The 11251-nt window shown below is 37.9% G+C and overlaps 2 protein-coding genes across 2 annotated transcripts; one reads left to right on the top strand and one right to left on the bottom strand.

Annotated features, from left to right (window-relative positions):
- Positions 1-144: 144 nt before the first annotated feature.
- On the top strand, positions 145-2053 carry LOC113715619 (uncharacterized). The gene is made up of 2 exons (XM_072070197.1): positions 145-584; positions 674-2053. The coding sequence occupies exon 2, from the start codon at positions 876-878 to the stop codon at positions 1827-1829; it is 954 nt and encodes a 317-aa protein (XP_071926298.1). The 5' UTR covers positions 145-584; positions 674-875; the 3' UTR covers positions 1830-2053.
- Positions 2054-7246: 5193 nt separating this feature from the next.
- LOC113716608 (arabinogalactan O-methyltransferase 1) lies at positions 7247-8552 on the bottom strand. The gene has a single exon (XM_027241007.2). The coding sequence runs from the start codon at positions 8386-8388 to the stop codon at positions 7531-7533; it is 858 nt and encodes a 285-aa protein (XP_027096808.2). The 5' UTR covers positions 8389-8552; the 3' UTR covers positions 7247-7530.
- Positions 8553-11251: the final 2699 nt, after the last annotated feature.

Here is an 11251-nt window from a genome sequence, read left to right on the forward strand (position 1 = left end):
TGCGAACATTGCAAAAGTACCTTCACCATTCAATCCCAATTGTCAAAAAAGAAGGGTGCATCAAATAATCGTTTAATTTGTCTTGCTTGCATTAGTTTGGTTTAAAAACAAAAATGAGATGATGCAAGGAAATCATTTTTTGAGCTTGAAAGAAATGTAAAGCAGAGGTTTGATCTCTTAAAGATGTCAACTCTTAGTTGCGAAGGATGATCTTAAATCTTATGTAATCTGATGTGCCAAGACTCTTAGTGGTTTGGCTCATTCTTAGCAATAATTTGTGAACAAAACACTAAACAAATTTAACGTTCAATCACTGTTTCATGTACATTTCCAAGTCATGTGGTCACTGTTGTCGTCAGTGTCGGCTTTTCTCTATTTGTCGCGTGCTCTGTGAATATCATTAGGACCAATTGAGCATCAGGTGATGTCTGTGCAGAGATAAAAACTTGTTGGTTATTTTGCTTCCCTTCCTTTTCTTCCCTGTTATTAACTTCCTTTTGATTTTCTAATGCATGTTGAGCAAATTAAACATGGGAAGCTTTGAAGATCAGGGAACTCCATGTCGTTTAAGTGGAGAGTACAAGGTAGAATTACTTCTTTCTCATTTTCCAAAACAAACTTTCAAAAAATTGTTTGGATTCTGATTCATAGATTGTTTTGTACAATGCTATAGGATGTGTTAGACAATGAATTTGGAGAAACAAGGTCACCAAATCAAAGCAGACCAGCCAGCATGGTGATCAAGGCAAGTTAAGGGCTTATTCTTTCTTTCCATATTCCATATAGATTAAGTGCTTTTCCCGGGGTTTTATTGTTAGATGTTCCGGTGTTGGATTCTCACTTTGATAAAATGATGATTCTTGATTGTGCGTCCAATGATAAAACAGAAAGCACATGCAGTAATTCCAGCTCACTTGGTAGCCGAAGCAATTTCCACACTCCATGGCCTTGATCTAAGATGGTCAGGACCAATTACGCCCAGCGAAATGCAATATGTACAGCAATATGTCTTTGCAAAGTATCCTGAGTACTCCAATGGCCTCGTGGAAGAAGGAGACGAGATTGATCCGTACAAAATCTGCGTCAACGAAGAGTCTTCAGAGAACATGCTTGAGGACGGCAGGGGAAAGTCCCCCAAGAACATCGGCGCAAGGGACTCATCTTCGCCTTCTTTTGGCAGTTCTACCACTGATTTGGACAGAAAGCAACTGGAGCCCTCAAGATTACTTGACATCCTCAACAAGAAGACTTCTCTTCAGGGGAATTTTATTTCAATCCCTGAAATACAAGTTCGTAATCGAGCCTTGCAGCAGTGTGGGCTAAAAGAAGAAGAATACTTGGTTCTTTTCGCTCCTACCGTCAAAGAAGCCACCATGCTGATAGGAGAGTCGTACCCTTTCTTCAGAGGGAACTACTATATGACCATCCTTGGAGAAGAAACTGATTCCATAAGGACATATGTCGCATCCAAGGACTCTAAGACTATCGCAGCACCAGAGACTTGGTTGGACTTGAGGATTAAGGGTTCACAGCTTAGCCAGTACTTCAGGAGAAAGTGCAAATACAATCCAAAAGGTCTTTTTGCTTACCCTGCTTATGTTAACGACACCCGTCACTCGATGCATTGGATCTCGGAAGCACATAGGAATTCTTGGCATGTACTTTTTGATGCAACTGCATTGGATTTTGGGAAAGATCGGCTAACCCTTGCGCTACACAGGCCTGATTTTGTGTTATGTACAGTTGAGAGTACACATCCTCAGCCGTCCAGAATCACTTGCCTCTTAGTAAGAAGAAAATCATTCGACACCTCAGCACCTTCAGCTTAGCAGCAGCTCCTGGATGACTTTTTGTAAGTGGTGCGAGGAAGAAACCAGCTGTGTACCATTTTACTTATTTCCGAGAACGAGGAGTCGTTGTAAAATGATTAGACTATCCGCTCTTTCTATGAGGGGCGAAACAAAGAGCAGTTTCTTGTTATCATTGCCTGCCTTATTTCCAGATGCGTTAAATAAACAGTTGCTTGCAACATAAACAGTTTCTTGTTATGTTATCCCATGAATCCAGAGGTCCTTCAAACTTTGAGACCGTGATGATCAATCCCTTTTTTGAGTTGTTATCAAGTTCCTCGTAGTTATATATACATGATCCCTGCTGTCTTGAAACCATGATCTAATTTGTGAACAGCAGTCCCCTTGTTTTGTAGGATTACCAAAGTCCAAAAATGCTTGAGCTCGTCATGACTGCCAAAAGGGGCAGATCGAGGTGCACAAACAGCGGGATTTGGTATTGGAGCAGCGTATTGGTTCAAGCTATTGGAAAGTATTGCGGCGCCCATTCTGAATATTCAATTCCCGTCCCAGTAACTTCCCCTCCGGATCATGCAGCTTATTGGCTGTCACGTTCTTTAGAGTCAGTCCACGTTACGTGTAATAAGCATGGTTCAAGGTCGCGGTCGCGGTCTGGACCGTTCTACATCAATGTGAATTTTTGAAATATTTAATATTTAAAAAATTATAAAAAAATATGATAAATAAAAATAATTTAAAAATTAGTAAAAATAATAAAATTTTAAGTTGACTCGGAATGACTCGAAGTGACTCGGTATGACTCGACCATTTCAACTCTTCACGGTGACGTCTCGACGAGTTAAGTATCTCGGTATCGTTTCGTCGCAGTCTCGTCTCGGACTAGACCGAGACGGTGATGACTCGACCGAGTCTTCGAACCATAGTTGTAAGACATATTTTCAATAGTACCCGATAAGATCGTTGTTCGCTAGAAAAAACTCCCATCATAGACATGGTTCAAAGCCATGGTAGCGGTTGCGATCATGGCCCGAACCATTTCACATCGATCTCGATATATTAATCGCGATTTTGGCGAGACGCAAAATTTTGAAATATTTAATATTCTAAAAATTATTTAAAAATGATAATTAAAAATAATTAAAAAATTAGCAAAAATAATAAAATTCGAGTTGATTCGGAACGACTCGACTGTTTCTATCCATTTTGAAAATGTCTCAGTCGAATTTTCAGCGATTTATTATTTTGAAATCATCTCGTCCCGATCGACCAAATCGTATCAGTCTCAGCTGAGTCTTTGAAACATTCAGAGAGGGAGAACCAAAACGTGCGCTTTGCTTTCACAGGCTGTATTCTCTTACTGACATTTTATGTCTGAACTTTAAAGTATAATGTTGTACGGTCTACCAGCACATTTAATATGCGAACTTCCTCGATCACTCAGTGGATTAGTATTTCCGCATTGGACTTTGACTTTAAGCAACCCTGATACGCTTGTAAGATTTGGACAAATAAACCCTTTTTCCTTTCTCTTCTTTTGTTTTTCCTCTACCATGTACTCCAATTTTTTGGGAATTTTGTGCTGCAGCTGCCCCGACTCTGGACCAAAAGCAGTAAAACCTTGGAACCTGTATCTTATATTTTAGTAAATGCTCTGGCACCAAGAAGACAATTAGCACCTATGAAACCAAATTATTTTGACTTGGACTACAGAATTTTCCATTCGTCTTCCTCTAAAAACATAACAAATTTTCAATCTCTTCGGAGTTCTTAATCACAGAGCAGAAACAACCTAACAAAAGATGGTTTTTACGAGCGGCTTATTCAGGTACATAGGCATATTAAAGTTAAAAGTGGTGAACAACTGGTGAAGGCAGCAATTTTGCACGCTTATAAAGCGTTGATCAGCAGCAAGGCCACTGGTCTCTGTCTAGCAGGAACAAGTCGCTGTATTGCAGCTATATTTTATTTAATGACACTTTGCCCCTAGAACCGGTGCCTTATCTCAAATTTATTGCGTCAGATCAAAATATGCATCACGTTTTTGAATAGTCGAAAATGATCATCTCGCGACAAGCAAATTGAAAGCTACTCCGACAGAAATTGCCACAAATTTCTACGTGTTCTTGTATCCCTTTCGAATTTTTCCTTCGGATGGTCAATAGTTTCGAAAATTTTGATGAGTTCCAATTTCCAGCTAAACCAACACCATCCTTGATTCCTCTCTCTCTCTCTCTCCCTCTCTCTCTCTCTATTTTTTTTTAAGCTATTCAAACCAAAACTATTCTTAGTCGTTGTATAATGTTTTTAAACTCGCACCGGAGAGTGAATCAGAAAACCTTCCGATTTGCAATTCAATTAGTTCAACCCCGATTCAAAGGTTTAATAAATTTTTAATTTATTTTAGTATTAAAAATTTTGAATCAAACTAAAATATTTAGGTTAGAAAATAAAAACTTAATAAAAATTGGTTGAACCTCCCAGTTTTTACCGGTTCAACCGATTCTTAATCGAGTTTAACCGATTCAATAAATTCTTTGAATTTTTTTTATTGAATTTGACTGGAAACATGGTCGATTCGAGGTTCAACCGATTGAACCGATCAATCCAATCCAATATTCAAAACATTGCACATATAGATGAGGACTACTAGGGACTTTTCATAGATACAATCCGAGATTACAAACTATTCTTGTTGTATCTTAGAGTAGAAGACATGTACTAAGGGTGCTGTCAAGTTGAGTTAACCTCAAGTAGCACCATACTCAAGATCGAACTCAAAAAGTATAAGTACTACTCGAGTTCAAACTCGAATTCGAATAAGTCAGGGAGCCCAAACTTAAACTTGACTCGATAAGGATTCAGAAACAATGCCGAGTCTTATCGAACTCGAAAAACTCGACTCAAGATCAAACACTAAGTTCAAAAAATGTCAAGCATATATTAGTCATTTCGTGTATGTGTGCATGTGTATGTATTATCATAATTTATGTTTTAATTATTTAATACAATACTTGACAGTACTTTCAATACAGCATCACCCCTAACGTGTACTGTAAGCCTTTGTCCACCTATTTGAGGTTGGACTTTATTTCACTCTATCATTTCGACAGTTAATAGCAGGAGGTGCAGTCGACAAAAATTACAACTAAGAGTAGCTTCTTATACAAGACCGAGTGACGTCATGTTTTTACAAATTATTACCTCAACAAGATTCATCTTGAGATATGCATCCCTGTTTGGATTGTCATTTTCTGCCGAAAAATTGCGTCATTTTTTGTGATCACATTTTCCTATTACCTTTTTCCCTCACATATATCAAATCGCTACAGTAATTTTTTCATGGAAAGTCATGGAAAATGCAATCCAAACGGGGCAATTGGATAGGAGATTATTTGAAATAATTGCTGTAACATTTTTTGTGATGTGATACATGTGAAATAAAATTGTAATTAAAAATTGTGTGTATGATGCAAGCAAAACAAAATTTGAATTTTTTTCTTGAAAATCATGTTATCCAAACACGCCCAATTCTATAAAATGTCAATATTGAAATGATACACTAATACAGGTGACTTGTACGCCATAAATGCACTTGAGGGCACTTGAGGGAAAATGACAATAGCATCTATTTAAGTTTAAGGGATAATTTCAAAAACCTACCCTGAGGTTTTCGACAATTTCACTCGACTCCTTGGAGGTTTACATAATTACAAAAACCTCCTTTGGCGTGATAAAAAGGCAAGAATGCCCTTCATTAATTGTCAACTCATTGAAAAACTCTATCAAATATTAAAGCTCTCTCATATATTATCAAACAATAATTCAACCTATCTTTCCCATTTAACTATCTATCATTTTCTTCTTACATTTATTTTCCTTTTAAACTCATTTTATTTATTATTATCAACCAAATGTGTATCGTCACCATTAAAAAAATTACCATACATACCAAACCACCAATGCTTACATATCTGGTATCTATTTCTCAATTTTTTATTATTATTAAATAGTTTCCTTTCCGCCATTTTTGTTTCTAATTTTGATAACCATTAGCAAATTGAAATTGTTCAATGGCAAATTGAGTGCTACTTTATTAACAAATTAGATGAAGATGAAAATAGTGACAGTGATAAAAATAATAAAAATTAAGGATAGGAAGTGAAAAAAGAACTAAATATAGGTTATACTGTTATAGTTACCATGAAAAAAAGTGTTATTGGTATATATTTATAATTGTATTGTGTTTCTATTTTTGATTTACAATTATTAATTTTATTCCTATAAAGAGAATTTGATTTATTTTGAACTCCGTGCCAATAGAGTATATTGGATATTGATATTAGTAGTAATGATTTAGATTATTTTGTATTAAAAAGGTGGCAGCCATGGAATTGAAATTTAGGAATATTGATGAATATTGTTATATATTAAATAAAATATGATATTAATATGAGATTTATAAGTAAACTTTTGGGTATCTAATGTAGCGTTTATAATTAATACAATAGTTTGCATTAGAAATTTTTAGGTAAAAAATGAATATTATAACAAAGATAAGTGTTTATTTAATGATGTTTTTGATATTGATGGGTAAATAATAGTAATAGCAAGTAAAGATAAATGAAATAGAGACTATGAACCTTTCTTTTTTCCTTTACATTTTCGTTGTGAATCATAACTTAAGGGCACTATAGAAATTTTGAGAAAAAGTATAGCTTTTTGGGTCTAGAATGTTTCTTAAATAGTGAAAATAGGGGAGGTAGGTGTAATTTTTAGAACTTGAAGGGAACTTTCTGCTATTGTCAAAAGCCTCAGGGGAGGTATGTGAAATTAACGCTAAGTTTAATGTTCAAATAAGCAAAAAACCAAAGCGATTCTTGAGCTAGAAAAGGTGGAGCATCGATCATTGAATTGAGGAAGAAAAGCACCTGTGTCAATGACGATGCTATTAGGATTGATTTCCATGTGAATATAACGTTGCTTCTTTTTCTTTCTCTCTTTTTTTTTCAGTAAATTTACCATCATACTTCTTACTTCTACTGTTTGGTGTCCTAAGCCTCCCGTCTACCTACCATATTACCAACTAATTAGTCTACTGCGTTAAAACAGCTCATAAAATCAGCCCCAATATTTGACATTTTGTGGTTGAACATTGGTAACTCGGTCAACAATTAATTAGTGCTTTAATTAATGGAAGAAAATTTAGCTTCACTTTCAGTCTTATTAATCTCCATCAAGTCTCAAGACTCTCGACAGGCCATGCATGACTCACGGCGGAGGATGTGATCCGACACTTCTTTATCGTAATTTGCGTGAACAATAACCCCGATAACATGCAGTTCCTACTAGAATCTTAGACGCACGAGCAAGAAGCGAAACACCAAACAGTAAATGAGAAGAGCCCAAAAGGTCATTGAACGTGAATAAGATGACGATTTCCACCAGATTTAATCACCTTCTCAAAGACCCTTTTTATTTAAGGAAAAAAAACAAAACAAAACAAAGTATCAGCACTCGATACCATAAGTTCTTCAAAAATTAAAAAACCAGATGGGATAAACAAAAAGTTCGCTAAATATCAATTACTATATGTATTGCATGCCAAATCTACATATCTAACTTAATTTGATTGAGATTATCACCACAACTAACTGGTGGAATTCTTGTTTTATTAAATTATTAGGCGTAATTATCCAATGCGAACTTGATCCAGTATATTCTAGCAAAACTGTGGGTTGGAATCTGTGGCGGGAGGTATCTCAAAATGCCAAAGCCTTCCGACGGACTTGACACGATTTTTACGACACAGAAACGTTTCTGCATAAACTTTCTCCACCTTTCGATCTACGTCGTGCAAGAACACATGCGTCACTCCCGATCCCTTCCTATTCCTTGCCATAACAGCCGCTGAATATATCGCGGCCATCCGCCCCGGCGCCTCCGCAAAATACCCTCTCGGGGCATCAATCATGATCAGGTCCCACTCCTTGTTATAAACTTCCCACGGCAACATATTCAGCGCCAACTTGCACTTCGTGTTTCCGCGGAGGAACGGTTTCTCAGCAGAACACTCCGGTTGGGACGGGTACTGTTTCAGGAGATCATCGGCCTCGGAGAGTTTAGTCCGGTACTTGACCGTGTGGGCACGAAGATACGGTGCGTCCTTGAGAACTGTGTCGACCCACTTGGGATCTTCTTCTAGGAATAACGTTGTACCACCCGGATTGAGTGAAGCCCACATGAGGGAATCGTGGCCGAGTCCGAAGACTAGGAAGTTGCATGGGGACTTAGCTTTGAGGACGTCAAAGGAAACTCGGATCTCGTCCAGTGATTGTTGCGGGACTACGCGAGATGTGGCGTAGTGGACAATAGCGTTGCGCTGGAGCGTCTCATCCGAGTATGAACCTTTTGCCAAGAAGCCCGGCATGGATTTGCAGAAAAGGGGAGTCTCCGGTATGCTTACATAAGCCGCAAGAAACAGCGCTCCACCAAATAAGCAGACAACTGTTGTGCCCAGTAACCATCGTTTCTCAGGACTAAAATGGCGCTTAATAGACATATTACCAGATTTTTCCATGATCTGTGTTAATATATATGAACGGAGAAATTTAGTGTATAAAAAGAAAGAGCTGAAGAGACGGATATATGCTTCGCATGGACCTCGCTCTCTACTGTGACTCAGCGATGTTTGAGCTGTGGAATTTAGAGTTCGTTTTGGGGTTAATGACGTTTAAGGCCATGCGATTTGTCTAAACTATTGTTACACCCCTTGAAGGCTTCAAAATTTGGAAAACTATTTGACCTCAAAGTCTAACAAAAACGCATCCATTATTAATCCCCGTACAAATCTCCATCACAAGAAGATTTTTTTTTTTTTTTTTTTTTGCCTTGGGTTTTCTGCCCCACTTTGGTTTTATAATCAGTCGTTTACTTTTCTTAATGAGGGTCGTATAGCTTAGGTACCAGTGAAAATAGCACAACTTAATGTTTGTGCTAATTAAAATAGACAGATGTACGGTATTGATGGTGGTGGCTTTATTAGGCTTGTACATGTGATTTTTTTTGTTTCCAGTAGTGGTACTATCTTGCACTTTGTTGGAGATGGAAAAGGGAAAGAAATTATAGAAAGTGACCCAAAAAAAAAAGTTTGATTATCAAGAAATCGTCGTGTTAATGTTGATTTGGCTAAACCAAAATGTTTGTTCGTATAATTTTAAGCGATGGGTTCACGAAAAATAAAATATCAAAGTCAATCAACGACAACACGAAATTGTGGAAAATTTTTTGGGCGGGTAGACTCTATAGTCGTAGGCTAGCAACAAGTGAGCAGCTTGCACGTCTTCTACGATGGAGCCAGGGTGACTCTAGCAGCGGATGGTTTGACATGGCCGTATAGACTCAACTTTGATGGATTAATTCGAGTCTTTGCTCTTATTTTCTTCCGCGTACTAAATATCAGGGAAGTGCAGGGCCTGAAATTCCTTTTGAAGTTGGCGTTGCCTACTTGATGTTGAACTATAAACACAAAACTAGTTAATAAGAGTAACTAATTAGATGGGACCCCTACTTCGTTTGTGCATGTCGTTGATATTTAGGTGACTTGAAGCATCTTCCTGACAGATTTGAGCCAAAAAAAGAAACAAACATAAAGTTCAAAGCGCAATACCTCCTCCTCGTACGTTTGCTACACCTTAATTAGATGTTGTTAAAATTCAGCCAATAATGTTGTCATCACAAAAGTTTGATCAATAATGACAGAGATACGGGAGAAGATAGAGTTGCTGGAGCTTGGAGGGAAATAAACATCCATTCTCCCTAGTGGATACCTTTACTTGTAAACAAACCTAATACCACCTCCTTGGTGCATCTGCAACACCTTAGATCGATGTTGCTGAAATTCAGCCAATGGTTTTGTTTGATACCTTTTACATGTATCACGTCCAAGTTGTAGAGGCAAAAGAATGACAAAGAAATTAAAAACTGCATCACGTACGGGCAATTTTACTAGTAATATTTGTTAAACAGAATTCAGATATTCTTTCCATGAGATCTACATTTTAGTTATGACTGCAAATCTGAGCTTCAAATAACAAATATGATTCATCAAAACTAGTAGATGGATACTAAAAGAACATGGTCGTGGTCTATCAATTTGCGGGTCGGCTAGCCGAGAATCTGTGGTTATGAGTATAACAAAATATGATCAGCGTATGGATCAATTTAAGAACACGGTCTACGGCTGGCAGTACTGGAATCACTCTCTAGGTTTAGCTCAGTCGACTAGCACTCGAATCAATCTCTAGGTTTAAGAGAAGCGAGTTCATTCTCCTTTCATCTATCTTGTTGTTCCATTAATTAGTTAAATTCCTTAGCATCGGCCATCATCAGAAACAAAGAAAAAAAGTGCGACTCTGGACTCCTAAATCAGTAACCGGTTCATTAGTTGTACAAGAGATATCGACCTTCTGTTATCCTAAAAAACGTTTTAATCATGTACCGTAATTTTTTCCATTTGGTTCACCCGAACAGATGGGAGGAGTGTAAAAAAAAAAAATTTTTTTGAAGGATTGGACTGACTGGAACCTCAAAGAAGACAGAATTGCATTGGTATCTAGCATGGGCACCTAGGAATCAATTCTGCCTTTCAGGTAGCCGAGAGAAGTTGGGGACCGCTGTTAATGCCATGCTAGCACAGGCTGAATTTGCGCAGAAAGCAATTGGCCGCCAGCAGAGTCAATCAGCTAAAGAAACTGTAATGATATCTTGGTGTAAACCCCCTGAAGGGTGGGTAAAACTTAACATGGATGGAGCTGCAAGTGGCAACCCGGGAAGAGCTGGTGCTGGAGGTTTGTTAAGAAATGACCAAGAAAGATGGATTAAAGGTTTTTCTATTAGCCCTGGCCTATCTAGCAATGTCACGACAGAATTATGGGCGATTTGGTTTGGGATACAGGATGCAGGAATTTTATTCTTGATTAGGACTCCAAGGCAAGCTTGACCCCCATTGAAATTTGAAAGCGAACATGCAGACAGCCCCCATCTAAGCCTAATCCTGCTGATCAAAGAAATGTTGAGACGCGAATGGAGTTGCTAGGGAAGGGAATGTTTGTGCTGATCATCTGGCCAAATTGAGTTTGACAATGGAAGTTGAGGCATGGATCCTCGTCAGCTCGCCAGAATCTTTAAGGAGTCTTTTATCTGATAATGTCATTGGGGTAGCCGACCCAAGGATGGTTGTTTTGTAAAGGGCCCCGAGCCCTCCTTTTTGACCCAAAAAGGTGGTCCATCTCAGATTTCCAAACAAAAGGCTCTTTTTTATTGTTTCAACAGCAAACCCCCCCCCCCCCCGGGGCTCCTCTGTCAAAAAAAAAAACAATAATGGTTCGTGAAGTATATGAATAAATGTGAAAGTTCAATCTGAATACTCTATGAGTGACTTG

This window comes from Coffea arabica, chromosome 11c, assembly GCF_036785885.1.
Source record: "Coffea arabica cultivar ET-39 chromosome 11c, Coffea Arabica ET-39 HiFi, whole genome shotgun sequence".
In the NCBI taxonomy this organism is placed as follows: Eukaryota; Viridiplantae; Streptophyta; class Magnoliopsida; order Gentianales; family Rubiaceae; genus Coffea; species Coffea arabica.

Excerpts from the sequence above, each read along its gene's own strand:
- LOC113715619 (XM_072070197.1), top strand. The coding sequence starts at position 876 with ATGATAAAACAGAAAGCACATGCAGTAATTCCAGCTCACTTGGTAGCC.
- LOC113716608 (XM_027241007.2), bottom strand. The coding sequence starts at position 8,388 with ATGGAAAAATCTGGTAATATGTCTATTAAGCGCCATTTTAGTCCTGAG.